Source organism: Sus scrofa, chromosome 13, assembly GCF_054392235.1.
Source record: "Sus scrofa isolate SSC_HxYL_T2T_F1_AM1 chromosome 13, Sscrofa_HxYL_maternal_Yorkshire_Landrace_v2.0, whole genome shotgun sequence".
NCBI lineage: Eukaryota > Metazoa > Chordata > Mammalia > Artiodactyla > Suidae > Sus > Sus scrofa.
This window is the reverse complement of record NC_139395.1, coordinates 168,706,776-168,727,910: the sequence shown is the minus strand read 5'-3', so window position 1 is coordinate 168,727,910 and position 21,135 is coordinate 168,706,776. Positions and strand designations below refer to the sequence as shown.

The 21,135-nt window shown below is 37.5% G+C and overlaps 1 protein-coding gene and 1 long non-coding RNA gene across 7 annotated transcripts in view; both read left to right on the top strand.

Annotated features, from left to right (window-relative positions):
• Positions 1-850: 850 nt before the first annotated feature.
• Positions 851-21,135, top strand: part of ALCAM (activated leukocyte cell adhesion molecule) — a 204,304-nt gene continuing 184,019 nt past the window's right edge. For all 6 annotated transcript variants that reach the window (XM_013982482.3, XM_084991466.1, XM_003358827.6 and 3 more), the window contains exon 1: positions 851-1,587. In XM_013982482.3, the coding sequence (XP_013837936.1) occupies positions 1,515-1,587 (73 nt within the window). In that variant the 5' untranslated portion in view covers positions 851-1,514. The remainder of the gene's footprint in view (positions 1,588-21,135) is intronic.
• Positions 4,479-21,135, top strand: part of LOC146397759 (uncharacterized) — a 47,084-nt gene continuing 30,427 nt past the window's right edge. Inside the window, exon 1 of the long non-coding RNA XR_014824919.1 lies at positions 4,479-4,629. This is a non-coding gene — a long non-coding RNA (uncharacterized LOC146397759). The remainder of the gene's footprint in view (positions 4,630-21,135) is intronic.

Sequence of the window (21,135 nt, the reverse complement as noted above, 5' to 3'; positions counted from 1 at the left end):
GTCCATCTGCTGGGATGCCTGGCTTTCTGGAATGAACAAGGAGGAGCTTGGCTTTCAATCTGAGTAACTTGAAGATTTTCTGTTTGTAACTTAAAATCGCCGCTTAACTCAAAAGAGACACATGCTCTGGCTTTTGTAGACACTGGGAAAATCAGTGTGACAAAGTGTGATCTAGAAATTCCTGTTTTAATTTTCCTAGGGAAAGAGTAAATTTCTTTTTTCTTTCTTTCTTTTCTTTTCTTTCTTGTTTGTTTTTTCCCCTATTTGGTAGTAGGCAGTTGGCTCAAGTGCTCAGCCTGCCGAACAAGGTGTGTTCGAGAAGGGGATGTGGGGGGAGTAAGGGGAGGAATCAGCCTAGTAGCTCATTGTTCCTGTTAATTCCCAGGAGGCAAGTTCCCACCTTTGTCACCTCCAAACCCGTCCTTCCTTTTCTGCTCCCGCCCTAGGACCCAAAATGCTAATCCCTGGCGTGGTCTCTACTCCCCACCTCCCTGCCTTATCAACCCTCTTTACTGAAGGAGGCTGCAGTATCACGATGGAAAAGTCCCGGAGGAGTGAGCCAGTGCATAGGCGTCAGGGGGGGCAAGAAAAGGGCAATTTGACCCCCAGCGAAGCCGCTCTGGCAGTGTGAACTGAGAGTCCGTAGGTGACTAGGGCGATGGTAACGCCACCTGGAAGTGGCAGTCCAGGGGGCCCACCCCGGCGCGCGCTGCTCCAGGGTCTGTTCCCTATTGGCGGGGCGGGGCCAGGGGGCGGAGCCACTAGAAAGCCCGGCCCCACACGGCGGCTGGAAGACGCCACCGCGGACGCGCGCCTCCCGGGTGAAGTTCCAGAGCTAGACTCAGTTTCGGACTCGGTCTTGCAGCGCCTCTAGGCTGCAGATACCTGCGCTGGGCTCATCCTGGGAAGCCGGGAGAAGAGAGGAGATAGGAGGAGGCGGGAGGTGGGGGGGGGGGAGGAGGAGAGCGGCAGCTTACACACGCCTTCCAGTCCCTCCACTCAGAGCAGCCCAGAAACCGCTGCTGGCGCCACTGCTATCTCTGCCACCGCCGCTGCCACCTGAGGAGACTGCCTGGATCTATCGCTCCCCTGTCGCAACACCCAACGATTCTTTTTTTGGCCCTGGGCTTTCTATGCACACTGCCACTACCATTATTATTATTATTCCGAGAGAAGGTAAATAACTGACCGTCTGAAAAGAACCGAGAACACCTATCCGAATTACTCAAGTGTCTCCCGGGAAGAGAGGGGTCGCTGGTTCCGGGAAGAGCAGGCGAAGGGGACAAGGGCGGGTGTTTAAGGGGAGCCAGGAGGAGTTGGGGCACTGCGTGGTGGAAAGTTGCGGGCGGCGGAGACCCGGAGGTGCAGCGCCACAACCCAGAGGGCGGTGTGTCTGGGAAAAGCCGCTGCCCCCAGCGTCCCGACCCGCGAGCTCGCGGGCAGCGCGGGGCCGGGAACGACGCCCCCTCCTGCGGTGCGGAGTCAGTCGGTGCTCCCAGAGAAGGAGGAGGAATATGGCATCGAAGGCGGCCCCCTCCTGCCGTCTGGTCTTCTGCCTCTTGATCTCAGCTGCTGCTCTTCGGCCAGGTAAGCAAGGGCCTCGGAGCAGCCCCAGGCCGAGCCGGGCCGGGGGGTCAGTTTCCCAGTTTCCCGGCCCCGGCCTTACAACCCTGGGGCGGTGCTCCCAGGCGCACGTGGGGGGCAGGTAGCTAAGGGAACAGCGGTGCAGGCACAGAGCTGGCCCTGATTTCCCTCACCTGTGCCACACGTTTGGGTTCAGTCGGTTGGCTTAAGTTCGGGCAGCTCCTGGGGGCACTAATTAAATCTCTGGGAAGTTTGGGTGCGGCTCGGGTCGGGGTTCCAGGGGTCCTCGGTCAGGCTTCGTTTGGCTCTCTCTTCCTCCTGCGGCTCCCTTCTGGGCAGCCAGCTCTTGCCCTCTGAACAGTACCTCCGTCTCAGGATATCAAAGTCCACGTCACTGAGCTCCGGGCAGTTTTCCTTTCGCTTAGCTCTCTGAGTCAACAATTCGCACTTTTTCGAGATAAATTCCCTGGTAACTTCCCCTGGGTAATAGGTGAAGGAATGGGAGGGGTAGAAGAGAAAGGGAGGACTTTAATCACTGCCTTTAGAAACCTCCTAAAGCTCCCATCATGGTTTGCCCCCTCCCCCGCCCCGCCCCGTCTTGTCTGGATGGGTGCTGAGGGTAGAGATGATGAGGGTATGGGTGGTGGCAGGCAAAGAACGCAGCCTGGACTGGAATTCGCAGCCAGGTTTGTGATCCCTTGATGAGGGAGTTGTGATTGTTTAGGACCTGTCATTCAACCTCAGTTCTCAGTTCTCTATTGAGCTTTGGAATTAAAAAAGGCAAAAACCCCAACAACTAATACATCGAGTCTGGAAATCCCTTTCCTCACCCTTAGGGACGTCCCCTGGCGCTGTCATCCTGAGTCCCGCAGGGCGGCAGACAGGAGTTGGTCCTAACAGGGCATTCTGAGTGCTCGCGGTCACTTGACAGAGCAGCAGGTTAATTTTTAGCTAGACTTGAGGATTTGGGGGGGGGGGGGGATTTTTTTCTCCTTTTGAAGTTTTGATCTCTAGCCCCTCGTATACAGTTGAAAGTAAAACTCCTACTTCCTGTTATTTCGGCCTGTTTGTTCTCGTGCCCTTTTCTTTAGTTTTGATCAAAGAAAAAACTCATTTCCTTTTTGCATCTTTAATTTCTGCACATCTTTTCAGTCGTTGGCTAACTGAGGTCAAAGTAGAAGTTTGAAAACCCCTGGATCTCTACAAGGAAAAGAGAGAACGTGGGGCTGGGGCTAGAGCTTGAAAATCCCTAATGTTTGTGAGTTGCTGTTGGCTGTGTGTCTTTGTGGTGGTGGCACGCGGGAAGTGGGTGCCCTCTCCCAATCTGATCTCTTTTTAAAAGTTACATTTCTGGTTGAGGTAATGAGCTCAACTGCTGTTCTGAGGCTAAAGAGGCATCTGAGACAAATCTCTGCTCAGAGGCGGGGCTGGAAAAGGAGAGTTGAACCGGATTTAGAGCAGGTGGGGTGAGGTAAGAACACCTGGGAGGTGGGAAGGTGAGACCCCCTCATGGGTTTGGCACAGTATGGATTTCACTTTTTCACGATCCCAGGGTCCGATGTAGGAAGGAAGGGCACTCATTCTGGAGCCAAGGGGAGAGGAAGGAGGACGAGGGTGCTGTAGTTTGTAAAACGCGATGATCACACGCCTCCGGTTGATTTTCAGTTTAACCCCCTAGCCACTTTGAGGGTGTAGTGTTACCTACACCCCCCACCCTGGACCACACGCACACGCCCAGTTTCCTTTTCCGTGCTGGAATTTATTTTCAGTTGGGCCACCTCGGAGGACAGGTTTTTCCGCACAAGTAACTGCTAAAAGGGGTTCCGCTTTCAGGTCTTCGCAGCAATTCTTGTGGCTCAGCAAACACGCAGCGTTTCTAGCTGCGCGCTTTCAGCCAGTGGGGCAGCGCTCTCTTGCCGCCGCCAAGCCGCGGCTGATGGGGGGTCCGGAGTCTTAGACTCTCACATCAGCGGTTTCCTTTTATTTACCCACCTGGAATAGGGGCCCGATTCTCACCGAGGAGCCAGGGTGTTTCAAAAGAAAGGATTATGGCACTAAAGGGCCATGCCCAGACTCAGGACGCAAGTCCTGGGCGGCAAGGGCTCCTCTTTCCGAGCCCTGTGCACAGTTGAGCTCGGTGCTAGCAGCTAATGCCATGCCAATAGCTGGCTTAGGCCAAGGGACTAACTGACTGCCCCGCCTTCATTTCCGGAGCATTTTTGACAGTGTGTATCCAGATCTAGAGGACCAGAAAATGAGTTTGTGAAACTGCCCCTGCAGGTCTTTCGGTCCGAAGTAACTACACAGTCATTGTTGTGTTTTAGGCATGGCATGTTACCTGTTTTTAAGGGAGGAGGAAAACATCTATGAACCACGGAAACTGAATTCGGAGAGTAAAGGCAATGAAGTATGTGCTCAGCATCCGAGGGAGCAAGAATCTCATTATTTTTGTAGAAAGAGCGTCAGCCTGTGGTGACATTTTGTATTGCTAAAAAAAAAAAAAAAATCTTTCCTTGATTATTTACAGTAGGGAGGTGGGGCCCTGAAGTTAACCCTTTCTTCTCTTGGGTCTTCTGTGTGCACCCCTCTCTGGAATGATTTTTAATTGCTCACTGATAAAAGGTTCATTCCAAGACATAAGCACACTTAAAGCTTTTCTTCAGTGGAAAATTATGTTTGGAATATATCCCATTTATCTCAATAGGCCTTGGGAAAAGCATCAATTCAAATAATGCCCTTTCAGGCTACCTGATGTGGGACTATTAAAATTTATAATTTCAAAGCTGTAAACTGCTTAGTGGCTAGTAAATATTGCTTTTTCTTTGATGATTTATTTAATCCAATAGCAATTTACAATTTAATGGGGTGCTATTTTCAGTAAACTGCTCTTCTAGGTTTGGCTCAGGACCATTTACCTTCAGGCACTTGAGCAAGTCATTTCACCATTTTGGACTTCAGCATTCTCATGTGTAAAGAAAAGGATGGACTAAGGCTCTGCTCTCTGAGACTTCTGCCAACTGAAAATTCTGTTTCTAATGACCTAAGGTAAAAAGCCCATTTAGACAAGGCAGAGTCATATTCCAATTGTATTTTTCTAATGCTTTTAGACAGTCTGAACAGACACAATTCATATAAATTGTATTACTAGAAAAATGTCAGTGGCTCCCAATTGCTAGTTTCCTATCCTTTTTCCTACTTTTATAAGCTTGTATCTTGTGATTACTCCTCCAGGCCTGAATAAGACTAATATATATATATACATAAGGGAAAGAATTAGTCTCCTATTCTCCTGGGAAAAGAGACTCCAACAATAAGAAAGGGTTTTAAGTATAAAACAAACAAACAAACCAACCCAAACCATTAATGCAACTTATTCCCTTCTAAAAGCCTGGCTTTATTTAAACTGCATGTACAGTTCCTAGAATGAAATGTAAGTGATGGTGCTGTGAATAGTTCATGTGACAAAGCTTTACATGTACACCCGAAAAATTCTCTTAAACAAAGAAGTTGATTTGCTCCATGGTTGTAAGTGCAATATAAAAGGAAACAGAAAATACTAATGCTTTCCTATTGCTTTCAAATCTACAGAAATCCAAAATATTTTCATGACTAGAGTCTAGATTTTTTCTGACTTTTTAGAAAATTCAAAGTAGCTTATCTTTTTAAATAGAAATTTAGGAGAGAATCCTTGTCTACTGTTGACATATTAAAAAGAAGAAAATCAACAAAAACCTACTTTGAGTCCTAAGTGTTAGTAGAAAATTCTTTATATTGGAGTCAGTACTCAACTGTTCAGTTTTTAGTTATGCCATATAAGAATGATGTAACCTTGGGAAAGTTATTTTTCTGCTCCTTTTTATTTTCCATCTGTAAAATTATCTCCCTATGTAATTCATAGTCTTGCTTTTGGCGAGATTAGTAACTCCCTTTCTCAGCATTTTGAATTTTTCAAGTAAACCATGCTATACTAATTAAGACTTTCATTATATTCCTAATAAAATAACATTCTTTAATTATCCTGCTTAATTACCACTTTGACCATTTTATTAAAAGCAGGCAAAATGTTCCTTTTTTTTTGTCCCTCAAGTTTTCATGACACTAAATGTAAGCCTTTGTAAAACTGAGCACTAGGTTGTCAGCATTACTTAGTGTAAGATGGCAGCACTTTGTCATATAATATTTTAAATGCTTAATAATCTCCTTGTTTTATATTCCCAGGCACACCTCTTTTTGTTCTGGCCATTTATTTCACATTAAACGTCATCAAAGAGTCCTAGCTCTCTGAAGCTATTAACTCAAGTAGACACATGCAATATATATCCCAAATATGCAGGAGAGCAACATAGGTGCAGCTGTGATAAAAGACTGTCTCTGTGCCTGTGTGTATAAACAGAAACTTAAATTTAATTCTTCCCAAAGTGTTAAGTTTATTCTTCATTGGTAGGTTTTCACAAAGGCCCATTTTTTTTCTTACGCATGAATATATGTGGCACATTAAGAAATGAGCTAACTCACTAGAATGCTAAAGAAAGTTTTCTTGGGAGTGGTGGTGATGAATTAATATTTATTTGATTATTAGTTTTGGAGATAAGCCCCTTTTTATTTTCAATAAAAAATAAAAAAGACCAGAAAAAATGTCTTTATATTTCTCATTACTTTTTAAAAAAAATTAGGGCAAAAGTTTCTTTTCCCTATGGATAACAAAGCCAAGACTAAAATATATTTCTATATTTACGAAGAGGATTTATAAGCTCTTTGAAAACATTAAATCCTACGGTTATTACAAGTATCCCAATAGCGTACAAATATCATATATTTGGAGTTACTGATATTTTCATCCAGCTATTTTCTCTGTTTAAAAAACAAAATTTATATTCTTTCCCCCTAACCTTATTAGACAGAATACCATGTATATTTCAGCTAGGACTAGTTCCAAATGTGCTGTGGTATTCGGTAATTGTTTTATGGTAACATATTATCATAGCCCATTATTGTAGTGTATGTTCCAAGAATGAAATTAGTTTTTAGTGCTTCCTCTCTTATTTATCCAGTCAGTTCTCAATTATCCCTTACATTCAAGGGGAAATCAGAGTTGTACACAATCCAAAACAGTTTCTAATCAAAGGATTACATAATTTAACTTTCAGTTGAAGTGAGATACTTCAATGAACATGACTCTGTCTGCTTGTCTAAGAATTCACAGTATTGTAACATAATGAAACTAAATTTTGGGAGAATAATCAGAAATTAGACAGCTTTGTAGCTTCTCCGCTTTGCTTCCTCCCTTTCTCCCACCCCTACCCCTAAAGCTCTATTCTCTATCACTCCATGAACCATACATCCTGGTATATCCAAGACATTCCTGGTTTATTCCTGGTTTATTCAATTATTAATGGTGCCCTTTTAACTCTCAAAGGTATAGTTTGGATGACAAATTATATGGTCGCAATAATTATTAATGACTTGACTGTCTATGTGTCTGTCTTAGAATACTTAACTGTAAGACATGAATTCCTCATCCTGACAAACTGCATACTTCTAACCTTTTTAAGTATTAGCTATAGTGAAGTATCAATAAAGGATTATAGTCCCTTTAATGTCAAGTATAAGAGAGATATACTTCATATATAAAGCATATATATATGTATAGATATAGATATATATATAAAGCTGGAACCCCAGAATATTACAGTAGGTATGGAACATTAAAGATGCCATGATTTGGAATGGAAACCGAATTGACCTGAGATGCCAAGAGAATAATGGTGCTTGAAATTCACCTGGGGGCTATACTTAGCTATGGAGTTATCTAGGGAAAGCCTATTTCAGTTCCATCCTGAAATCTTTTCTTAGCCAACTGCACAATTCCTATTCTGTTATTCCGTGAGGTTTCTTGGTAGCTTCACTATCAAGTTAGATCTAAAAATAAATTACCAGGGATGTCTATAAAACTGAAGGAAAGTCTCAAGTCTTTTTTGTACATGTGAGCTACAGTTATGTCAGTTAGATATGATGACTTGATTTGGGGCAGCAAGGTCATGGCTAGGCCAGTTGGTGCCAAGATTGATTATTCTCAGTTGGGCACTCCACATGTTGTTTGGTTCAGCTATCTCTGGGTATCTCAGGTATTCAGAAAATTCCAAAAGCAGATGGAGATAGGAAAGGTGAGCAGGTATTATCTAAGCATATGAGTAAAGGATGCCATCAATTTATCCTTATCAATAGGATGGAAAGAAGGAGAGGAAATTGGACACTGTCGCTACAGCTCTTATCGGCACATTCCCAAGTATTTTCCCTAATAGTTGGGAGCTTTCTGGGTATAAAATTTACCTAGCTCCCAATCAAGCAAAAAACATAAAAAGAAGTCTAACTCCTCTTATTAAAATTTTGAACCACAGTGCATTAGCGGTTCTATAAGTGGTAACTATGGTTTTTAATAAAGTATTCCAAATCATAGTTGTTTAAAACTATGTTGTTAAAAACATTTTGTGTATTTCATTATTTTTCAGGCTGGCAATTTAGTCTGGACAGTTGGATGCTTTTCGATTTTAGCTTGATGTCTTCAGTCTATTGTAGTCTGCCGTGGGTCAGCCTAGACATCATTGCTTCTGGGATTTGACTGGTTGTTCAAGGAAGAGTAACTCTTTTCCATGGACTTTTCTTTTCTCATGGGCTTCCCTAAGCTTGTTCTCCCGATGGAAGCCAGGTTCTGAGAGAGAGCAGAAGTGGCAAACTTCTGGCAAACCATCACATTTGCTACCTTTTGTTGGTAAAGACAAGTTCCAAGCCCAGCTCAAATTCAGGGGTGGAGAAATCATTTCCAGGTATTTAATGGAAAGAGCTAAGAACACTTTGCAAAGGATGTGGGTAGAGACTAGGAGAGAGTACTGTAATTATTTTTTCAATCAGTCTCTCTCTCACAATAGTAGTGAGGGATGTGGCAGCAGCAAAGAATGCTTATTGCAAATCCCTAGCCCCATATTCACAATTTACACTCTCCTCTTCTAGATCCTTGGGCAAAAAATATTATAGAAGATCATGTAGTGTCTATAAGAATACTGTTTCCTACTGCTCAAAGTTTATCTTCCCCTGGAATAAAATTATGGAAAGTTGTTTGTGTGTGTGTGTGTGTGTGTGTGTGTAAGGAGGGAGGGGGAAAGACAGAGTGGAGTGACAGAGAGAGGGAGTGAAAGACAGAGAATGATTGGAAGGTTAAAGGCATGCAGTTTATGATCAGAAGCTAAACTGTGGTAGAAAAGAGATCCTCGGAAAAAAGAGAAGGTGCTTTATCTTGTTCAGTTCTCTTATTTGACATTTCAGATAGATGAAGACATGGGTAAAGATATTACCTGAAATTCAATAGAAAATATAACCACCTTGTTTAAAGGCAACCATGTTTTATAGTTCGATGTATATTTAGACCCATAGGTTCAAGGTTTTGGAGCTATGAAGAACCTTGAAATTACTCAGCTACTTATCTAAGTTTATATTGTTAACCACTCCAAGATTAAAACTCTTGTCAATTAATCATTCAATCTCTATAATAGCATTCAATGAATATTTTTTGAGTGTTCAGTATGTGCAAAGCATTGGACTTGGTTTTGAAGATAAATGCAATAAACTCATTACTGGATAGTCAAGGTCCTGCCATATCAAGAAATTATGTTCTCTCTAGGAAACAGACATCAGTGAACTAATTGTATAATTATTTGCTAGAACTTTGGCTGAGAGCTATAAGGATGCATAAAGAGCATTTTACATCACTGTGGCCACATTTGGTCTGGAGTTTAGGAAAATATCAGAAAGGTTCTTTCAGGAAGTGATAGCTGAAATATGTGCTGATAAATAATCAAACAAAAGATATGAGCTGAGAGAATGGTATGAGGGAAAGCATTGAGGTGGGAGGAACATGGCTTCTGCCTCTTGAGGTAGCGAGGAATTCCTCGAAGTTGTTCAAACACTTTTTTGTAATTTCCCTAATTTACTTGCCAGTTGTGGTGTTCAGAAGAGGATCTCTTTGATCTTATTCAGATGCTTATACACTAGCAAATATTTGCACATATACTCCCTCCCTTTTAAAAATACCTAGTAGGAACATACTACACACACCATTTTCTTCCTTTTCTTTTTCACTTAGAAGCATAATCTGAAGTTTGGGAATATCTAATATCAACAGATATAGCTCTACCCCTTCTTAACATGGTGAATTGGAGTTTATTGTATGAACCATGATTAACCATTTCCCCAGTTCTTGGAAATTTATATTTTTTTAATCTTTATTATAATCAATATGGCAGTGAATATCCTAAGACCTATTTTTGTTCATATGTGCAATTATATTGGCAGGAAAATGTCTTAGAAGTGAAATTGCTGAGTCAACAAATATGTGTATTTTTCATTTAGAAAGAAGTTCTAAAATTACAATTCAAAGAGTATATACCTGTTTTATACATTTGAAAGTTGCTGAGAAAATAGTTCTTAAAAATTCTGATCACAGGAAAAAAATTTTAACTATGTGGGATGATGGATGTTAACTAAGCTTATTGTGGTGATCATTTTTGCAGTATGTATGCCTATCACATCATTATGTTGTACACCTAAAATGAATATATGTCAGATATACCTCAGTTTTAAAAAAGAGTGTAAATACATGGGGATGCACCTTCCTCATACTTCCTCCATAGCTCTGTACTATTAATATAACCTTTCTAAAAGCAGGATAATATTTATTTAAAACTTGTGGAAGAAATGAGAATTATAGGAGTAATAGTCACATATACTCACATGTAAGGTGAAAGCTGTAGATAGATTGGTGCCTAATTTTATTACACATGAGATGGTGCCACAAATGGGGGAAAGAAGTGCATTTATTATGAATTATTATCACTGCTCTTTCCACATAAGATGGGTAACTTGTATAACATAAACCATGTAATTGTAAGCTATATTTTCTTCCATTTTGGAAGATGCATTCTCTGTGGGATTGTATTAACTAAAGCAATGGATTAAGAGGCAACAAGCTGTGAGCCTTAAGAATAGTTGATAATGTTTTTCGTTACACAAATGGTTTCCAAATATTTGTGTTGGTTCATTGCAGATGCAATATAAATTGTGTGGGTGGTCTAACTAATACCATTTTGTAAATACTGTATAATAGGTTTTACTAAAGACCTCAGTTATTTTTAAGTAAATCATATTTTGAATAGCTCTTCCGACAAGTTTGTTTTAACAGGTTTGTCAAAATTGTTGATGAGCTGATAGAAAGAAAGCACCATCTTCTGTAAATTCATAAGAAACATCAGTGCTATTAAATGTTTCACCCTGTAATTTTTGGACATATGGAAAAGAGCAAAAAATTTTTATACTCACTTTTTACAGAGGAAAACTATAAAAAATAAGTAGTTGAAAAGTTTTCAACAAGTATATGCTCAAGATTTTTTTAAAACAAGTTAACAAATATTCACAATGGACTTAGTATACACATACTGTAATTTTATGAATAAAGCAGTTTCTGTCTAGCATTTAGTTTTAAATGTTCAAACTTGTGGCATTTATACTTCATACTGCAAGCATTTTCTCTATCTGGTGATAGGTGTGACACTTTCCAAGAAAAATGTTTATGTTGGTCGTAAGACATAGGTTTTATATTTTTTGCAGAGATGGGTATAGCTCTAAATATGAATAATGATTTGATATCAGATATAAGAGTAAAATGCAATACATATTTGGATTTACCCTGCTTTTCTTATCATACTAGAATGGCAAATGTGTATCTTTTTATAAAGACAAAACCTGCATCTGCTCAGCTGTTTTTCTCTTTGCTGATAATAAATATATCTTCTTTCTAAAATAAATGATAAAACAGTAAAAAGAGTGGAATTTTCAGGTATGGTTTGGAGGTTATCATTTTTTAGAATTGATCCTAAATGTTTATCTAGAAAGAATTCTAACTGCCTGAGTTGTGATTTTTTTGTGTGTGTGTACATGGTGTGTTTATACCTCAGTGATATTAAAAATAATTGCTTATTTTCTATGGACTGCCAATTCTTACAGATTTTATAGCCTATATTGCATTGCACAGGAGTTCAAGAGCTTGGGCCATGGATCAGAACATTAGTTTGATTACTTGATCTTGGCTTTATTTTCTCATTTATAAAATGAGAGCTACAATACTATCAAGTTCATTTGACATGAATATTCAAAAAGATGAGTCTCAGTGCATGTCTCAGTGCCTGGACTCTCAATCAATAGTTATCACTATGAATCACATTTTGTAGTAATCATAATGTTATAATAAATGCCAGTTTATTCATATCAGAAAAATAGGTGAAATACCTCATTTTACTAATTGGAAGATAACTTTACTCATTTAAGTACATTTTTGAGTTTCCATAACAAAATCGGAATTCATATTCTAATTAGAACTTTTCATAGTCCCAATATCTGAAAATCACTTTTCAGTTTTATCAACTGAGGGAAAACGAAAGAAAAATACAAATTGAAAATTACAGCCTTAAAATGTAATTTTCCACAAACAAAACCTATTTTAAAAATACATATTCTGGAGTTCCCGTAGTGGCTCAGTGGTTTAACAAGCCTGACCAGCATCCATGAGGACACGGGTTTGATCCTTGGCCTTGCTCAGTGGATCAAGGATCCAGCGTTTCCATGAGCTGTGGTGTAGGTAACAGACGTGGCTCGGATCCTGAGTTGCTGTGGCTGTGATACACGCCAGCGGCTACTGTGCCGATTCCACCCCTAGCCTGAGAACCTCCATATCCTTCAGGTGCGGCCCTAAAAAGACAAAAAAATAAAATAAAGTAAAATAAAATTAAAATAAAATAAAATAAAATACATGTTCTAAAGTTATAAAGACATGTGCAATTCATGAAATTATTCTTAGAAATTGGTACTTCATATGCGTTCCTATAATTTGAAAGGTATTAGAGCTTCGAAAGAGAAAAATTTTACAATTATTATAATGGAATTATTTTGAAGATAAAATTATGATTTTAAATACAAGGCACATTTTCTCAACTATAATTCAATAGAGGGAGCTCCACTACGTTCCTTTTATGAGCATTGTAGGATACTTATATTTATTATGATTTTCTGGTGACTTCTAAGTTAATAGTGAAATTATTAAAAATCTGTAATTTTAATATTAATGATACTTTGGAAATTAAATACTACCTTCCTCTTATTCATGGAATTCAAAAAATGCTTCTACAAATAGTATATGTTTTAAAACTCTTGGTTCTCTGTACCCTTTGGATAATAAATCACTGGAAGAAATTATAGTAAGTATACTCTTGAAAGCATACTTTAATATAGTAAGGCATCAAAGGAGAACAAAGCTTATTTCCAATGATAAAGTAATTAATATTTTTGATAATACATTTCTGATAGCTATTGCATGAACACAGTTGTATATTGGAATAAGGAAAAATAGCTGATATTTTTCTCTGCCCAGATTTTTAACCAAGTGATTATAGATTTCTATGTGGATGTGGCTTATGTTCACATCTTTCCTTTTTAAAAATTGTCCCAAATATCCTCTTGATTTAAGTAGCTTCAACTATATTGTTAATCTAAGTTGATATCCATCATGTGTGTCATCGTGACAATTTATTTACCTTTTATGAGATTCACTTTTGTCATGGAAGTATTATCCCATATGATTTTCAGCATCTTTGCATCTTAAAAATTCAAAGATTCAAAATTATATTTTCACTTAGAAAATTTTTATAGGTTTGAATCAATGGAAAGCAATCCCTTTTACTGGAGATCCAATTAAGAAAAAAAGGTTTTTAAATGATGCTCCTCATTTACTTTTTATTCAAAATAAATTATTTTTTGAGTTCTGTAGAAAATTATATAATTTATGACTAAAATGCTGTCAATTAAAGAAATGGTCTAGTTCTCTGGTATATTTAAAGATAACCAACACAGAGACAGCTTTTAAACCTTTCATATGAAAATTAAGCGCTTTTGTGGTGGTGCTAGGAGGGCATCCTGGGATTGAGGCCTGTAGCTTATTCATTATGATTTTAAGCATTCTTTAATGTAAGTGTTTGTTTTATTTTATTTTATTTCTGTTATATATTAGAGTTTGAGAATGTGGCTTCTGGAGCCAAATTACTTGGTTTTGAGACCTGTACCTCCACTCTTCACTTCCCAGCAGGGCGACAGGGCAAATTGCTTAACCCCTCCTCTGTCCTGATTTGTGCAGTTAGGGAAAAGTTTATTCAAGAGTGTGATTGTCAAGTAATATACTCTCAGTACATTGCTAATATTATTCAAGTGTTTAATTTCAGTTCATCTTTCCACCTTCCCTGAAATACGATTATAAACTCAACTTACTACCAGAATACATAAAGAAGAGAGGTCTCCAGTTGTTTAAAATTATAAAATTGACAGCTATAGCTCCTTCTCACTCCACCCTTTTTTTTTTTTCCTACTCAAGAAGTGGAATATGAATGAGGGTGATGTCATCTTATTTATTGGACATAACCTTGAATCTATTCACTTTATAAAACAGATAAGCCATTCACAAACACCTAGACTTTATCCATTAATTATTAGTATCACATTCATTATGGCACAATTTTCATATAATAATGAAACATGATTACATTGCAATCCTGAGGCTGGAATCTAGATTTAAAGGTAAATTTAAAGCTAAAAATGAGACACCTTGTAGGCAGTAGTTCACAATGTCTGAAAGCATATTATTGTTTTAGGTCATTAGTTGGCCAGAGGTAACTTAAGAGTAAGAAAAAGCATGTGTGTTTAAAAGACAGATTTGTGTAGACTCTAGATTCTGAGTAAAATAGTGATCATATGCAGTTTTAAGAAAGTAGGGGAAAAAAGTATGTAACAGTTACCCCAAATTTCAGCCTAGTCCTCTCCAATCTCTTCTCCCCTCTGCTATTAAAATAACATAAGATATGAATAGAATCTTGTAACTGCTCTGCTTGAAATAGTTCAATGGCTCTCTGTCAGAGTAAGGATAAAATACAAAACTTCTTAGCATAACATTTAAGGTCCTTCATACATTTCTCTATACAGTCTTTACTGGAAGTCCATGCTCCAGCCATACTTCTAAATGTGCAGGGCTTTGTGTTTCCCTGTTATTCATGCCACTGTTTTATTCCAGAACCATCTCTGTAACCCTCCCCTGTTACCCTCCCTTCACTTGAAAAATAACTAGTATTTCCATCTTTCAGAACATGAGTTCTTTCCCAGAAGTTCTTCTATCAATGACCTGTTAAGAGTCCGAGTTAATCAAATGGTCTACACAACAATTATTTTTTGTTAATCTCTTCTACTGCTTTTCCACAGTAGTATTTGGTAGCCAAACAGGCTGAGCTTCCAAATGAGTTTCCTATAAGAATGGAAGGTGGAAATAAAAATGAAATAAACAATCCTTCCTACCCACCCACCCACAAAAAACCCCTAAGAAACCATCAAACAAAGCCCAGAAACACTTCAAACATAAGATCATCCTTTACTTTTTTGTTGGCTATTTACTCTGCCTTCTGGAAATTTTGCACAACCTATTAGCTTTTCCTCTTTAAATGTTTTCAGGATGTGGAATATACTGCTAACTTAAAAAACAAACAAACAAAAAAAACAAAAAAAAACCACTGATCCTCACAACAGAACTAGTGTATACTTGTTAACCACACAACTAAATTGTTACATATAATCACTTCACAAATAGTAAAATGAAAAAGAAGAAAGTAGGCCCCATGCAAACAGTTTATACACTCCACTAACTTTATCACTTAGTGATTAATCAGAAAATATTTGAATGTTGATTTATCATTGTTGAATCAATGACAATAACCTGGATCATGTCAAGTTCATAACAGTGACCAGGAACTTTACTGGGTCAGGCTTGACCACCAGTGATGACCGGCAGAGTGATGTAGATGACTGGAGAGGGACTATGAGCCCCAAGTTTCAGTTCTGCCTTTTTCAGCGGCCCTGGGTTTTGGTTAAGTCACTTCGTGTCTTTGTTCCCTGTTTCTTTGGTTGTTCCATGACGCTATTAGGCCGGAATTGCGGGGGCTTCTTTCCATGTGATTATGAGTGTTGTGCAATTCCATTCCATTGCCAGATAAAAAGGATCTTTGCATTGTCTCTTGCAGTGTTATTTGTTGTTCTTCTGTTCTCACCAGTATGCTCAATTAAGAGTAAGCCATGTAACATTTTATAGATTGAGATTTCCAGTCACAGTGAACTATAAATAGAGTCAGTAAGCTGTAGAAATAAAGACTATAGTTTGGACAAGCATTAACAATGTGTGAAATTATGATAGACAAAGAGGATTAAAACTTCTCCCCTAACCAACACTAAACAAATTTCATGGGAGTACACTATCATATTTTACTTTAGTCTCAATATTTTAAATATAGATATAGAGAAGCTGGATTTGGTTCAGAGAAAAGCAATAAACTTGATTAAATCTTATAAAATACTGGTCCTATGAGGAAGGGTTAACATCTGGAGAAGGATGGGGTAAAGTGTGAATTTATAGCTGTGATCCATGATTCTCTATCTTCACAGCCAGCTGTGGTTGTTGTCCCAATAACCACAACAGGATTCAGCTACTGAAAGAAACGGCTTGTTCCTTGATTTCGAATTTTCTGGTTTTGAGAAAGACTCCAAGACTGCTGTCTCTGATAGTGTTAGAAAATGTTATAGCCTGTTGTCTGCCTGGGATGCTTTATATGTACACCATACTCAAGGAAGAGATTTTTCTGATATCTCTTTCAATGTAGAGAGATCAGTAGAAAGGATAATAAATTTGGTGATAAGTACTTCATTTTTCTTATCTGTAAAGTGATAGAAACTGTAACTTAAAGAGTCCTTTTGGTTCATATTGTCTATGATTTTTGAGTGTTGGAATCTGAACCTTAGTGTGATATTTGATTATAGATATATCCTTCTAGGAAATTTAGTTTAATGCCCTTGCCTTCTCTTTCTTTTGCTTTTAAAATATGAAATGGGTAGGTTTGGAATTTAATAATCAGACTCTAAATGATTCTAGCCCACATCCTGTGGATTTTTTAGCTCTTGAGGGCTCAAAGTCCTGAGACTTCACAGTCAAGATATAGAGACTACAGGAGTTCCTGTTGTGGCTCAGTGGTTAATGAGCCCAACTAGTAACCATGAGGTTGTGGGGTTGATCCCTGGCCTTGCTCAGTGGGTTACGGATCCGGCGTTGCCATGAGCTGTGGTGTAGGTCACAGACGTGGCTTGGATCCCATGTTGCTGTGGCCGTGGTGTAGGCCAGCGGGTATAGCTCAGATTAGACCCCAGCCTGGGAACCTCCATATGCCACAGGTGCAGCCCTGAAAAAGACAAAAGACCAAAAAAAAAAAAATAAGGAAAAAGAAAAAAATATATATAGAGACTATAAATTGATATAGAGACTATAAATTAAATGGTTATATTAAGGATTTTGTGGAAGAAAAGAGGAAAAATGAATAACTAAAACAAGTTACTTAAGTGGACAGGTTATATGATGTCTCTAGGTCAGTTTCCTTATCCGTAAAGTGAAAGGAATAATAGTAGTTATATCAGAGTTTTGTTGAAAGAACTAAGTGACACAAGTGATTAGCAAATTGAATGGCAAGCAGTCCAGGCTTTAAAAACGTTAGCTATTATTCTTAATACCGCCATTATTGTCAACATCCTAAACTGAATGTTTTAATATAATGTATCTTCCATGAAGAAGCTCAAATGTGATACATATTCAAATCTAATAGATAAAAGGAAAAATTTTTCATGTAAAGCGGAAAATTTTCCCACTATACTTTTCTTTATCCTTTTTTATTAAAAATATAAGGATGGATAATAAGAAAAAGTGGTGGCAGAACAATGTGTATGATATACCCATTTGCACAAAAGTGGGATATGTCTTTAAACAGACACAATCATTTAACATGCTTGTATATACATAGCTATTTTTTACTGAAATACATGCAAGAACATTTAGTGGTGGCTGTATCTGAAAGGGATGGCTGGGGACATGAGGTAGAAGGGAAGTCTTTTTTAAAAACTTCATAATCTTTTACGTAATTTGAATATTTATAATTTGTGTGTTATTCTAAAATAAACTACTAGTTCAAAGATTATTATAGTAATAGTGCTACTACCACAATTGAGAAGAGATACATCTTCTCAAGTAGTAATATTTTTATTCTGAATTAAGAAATTAGAACACTTTATTGCATATAGTGCTATCCATAATAAGATTTTAGAAAAACAATTGTACCCATTTTTGCATGTTTCTTCTCTTTCTCTTAAGCACATGCATGCTTTCTGATTTATTTCAGTAAACTGACAATTATATTGGAATTAAAATAATTCTCCATTTTTATTAGCATTTAAAATAATACTAGTCCATGTTTAAGTTTAAATCAATTTGAGATTACAGAGTTTGCTGGTTGATTGGTTTTTTAAGAGATTTGCAAATGTGAAAATGTAAGCCTATATGATGCCTGCTAAAAGATTGTTCAGACATAGAGCTAACAAATTCACATCTGTGAAGACAAGCAAGTAAACATGAGAAGAAAACATACAAGAAGAGGAATTTAAATTTTGTATCAGTAATAATTTTCTGACACCAAAGTTTGTTAAGTTTAATGAAAAGGATTACTTTAGAAGCTTGCGGGTTAATAAATAGTCCTAGGGAAATATTTCTTAAACTCTTGTGATCTCAATGATCAAGTCAGTCATGATCAAATTCTTTTGTGAAATGGTGCACATTTACACTCACTCTTAAAATCCAGAATGCAAATAAGCTTTGCTAATGCCTGATGTAAAGACATTTGCTTAAGATTGTTTAATCTGGTGTATGACTTAAGATGCTTGGAGAACCAATGTTTAGGAAACATTACTCTGGTCACGTTTACAAATACATTACATAAAATATAATACAAGTGAAACATGTTTTCCGAATTTAGGGTTATTTGATTTCTGGTATCATCTAGAACTATATTTCTGCATTAAAAATAAAATTACAACAACCCCAGAGCAAAAGAGTTTAACAATAGTAACCTACAGTTCATTTCTATGAAGCTGCATATAAGATTATAAGATTTCTTTATAATTTGGATTTTATATCATCCATTTTTAAATTTTAAGCTTACTTAAATTATGGCTAATTTTAAATTTGGGGAAGTAGCCAATAATTGTATTATTTTTATTACTTTTTGCCTGCTCTACTGAATACTTAGCACCTCATATATTGAAGCTAGGGGCCTCAGGGATCATCACGGATATAACCGTACTGCACAGAATATAGAAACATTGTATTGTGAAACTATTTTCATCAATTTGAGAAAATTTTGAAGCATAAATATCTGCAAATAAAACATTTTCATTATTCTAACTTAAGGACCGTTTAGAGAAATGGGAATATTAAATCTTATGTCTTCACTGGAGGAATTTAATAGGGCTAAATTCTGTAAGGCAGAATTAACCCTCCTAGCAATCCTTGCAACAACAAAGATTGATTCTTTTCAAGTATAGATTTATACAAAGCATATTTATAATTTACCTGATTCAAAGAGATGCCTCTTGGCCACAATCTCCCGATAGCTATTATTTCTGGCATTTTTCAGAAACACCAATCATAAAATGATTTCTTCATGATACTAGCAGTACAATGGTGCCTTACTTTTAGATTGTATTCTGTCATTTAGAAATCCAAATTGTTCTGATTTCTAGGCCCTTCTTTGTATGTGACATTTAGTTCACAGCTAGACAAGAGCTAATTCAAAAGAAATTAGACTTTAAAACACGTAAACGTGTTTTAAAAGAAACAATTGAAAGAATAAGATGCTGAAATTAAGACAGGGAGTAAAAGGTTTTCTGTTTTTTTTTTTTTTTTTATTTTAAAAATATAATGAAACTTGCCTGTAGGTAATCAACAATTCTAGTGTATTATAACTGACCTCACTTGTCAAGTATTGAAGCCAGGCTGATTTAAGTAAAAGTGCTTTCAATTTATCAGCAGCGATGAATAGTATATGAGAGGCATTATGAATCCCCTCAAATTGCCATAGTAATCCCACAGCTATAGGAGCACAACAAAAAGGCTTTGTGTGTTTTAAAAATGTAGTTCTAGTCATTTCCTTAAGAATGCCACATCAGTAGCCAGGGTCTTGTGACACTTTCACTAAGTATGTAAAACACATAAAAACGGAAGAATTAATTCTTAGATCATTGAACCCACTAAGAAAGTACTGAATAGTTTTGGGCAGTAGGTTGAGTGTATTTAGTTCCCCTTTTCCTTTTCTACATAGCCCGTAACACCTGACTCACTACTTGTGTGCATCTGTCTGAGATTATAGAAGGTAAACTGGACATGTTAGCGAGGAAGAAAGGCATCTTGAGACATTTGCACTTTGCTGTTGCAGACACACCCAGCCCTGGTCAGCCAGCTTCCACCCTCACTCTTGGATGCCTAAACTTTTCCATCTTCAGAGCCACGTTGCCTTTTGATTGACATTTCTTTGGTTCTTTGCTGTTATTTACTAAGGCCTCAGAGATTTCCTTTAATTCCTTCAAACTAGACTGACTTTGTAAAACAGACCTTTGTTCCAGGGTATTTTTCCTAAGTTATCACTGGTTTTAAGAAAATACAAAACAAGAAATATAATCCGCAAAGTACTCCAGAAATTGTGCAGGTCTTAAATGTACACTTAAATGTATACTTGCAACTGTGCAGGTCTACGGCCTGTGAATCTCATGCATTTATTATCATAGTGAACTTATTTAGTCTGGGAAGTGATTTTTTTCTTCTCATTTTAAGATTAACTGCAGCCATAGAGAAAGTATGGTAAGCCCATGACTATATTTTGGAAAATTATTTAATAATTCAGTAGCTTACAGAGATAGGCTTTGCTTTTTCTGAATTCATCATAGTGGCTTTATAAGGATTTTCTCTATATTGTTATCTTTTTCATTAACGTGGAAAGTAGAAGTAGTTTTATAATTGGTGAAACAAGTGCAGAGTAGGTAAAAATAACCATGGTTCATATAGAGTTTTTTATAAGGTTGTAAATTGGAAGCATGTTAAACAAGGTGTGCATCTCATGCCACAAAATTAGCCTAAAGCTTATCGTAATTACCAGTCAGCATGTGTGGTTTAAATTTTAGTCAAGTGATCTTCCTGCCAACTTATTGACAAAGAATTTGTGCCATTAAAATTTTTTAATGATTATTTTGGACCTTATTGTAGCTCTCTATTAAAAAATGTATTTAGCGACCACAATGGAGTTTGTGTTTACATTTTATATTGAACCATATTCAGTAGAACTTTTTCAGGGTGATGGTCCACATATTGTCGTCCTCATCCTGTTTGGTAAATAGGTATCGAGAGCTTTTTGTTCTTGGAGAATATACAGGATATAGAAATCCAAACAATAAATAGACTCCTACTTCTTGATGTTTTTCCTTCCTTTCTTTTTTTTGCTTTTTTTAAGGTCTGCACCTGTGATATATGGAAGTTCCCAGGCTAGCAGTCAAAAC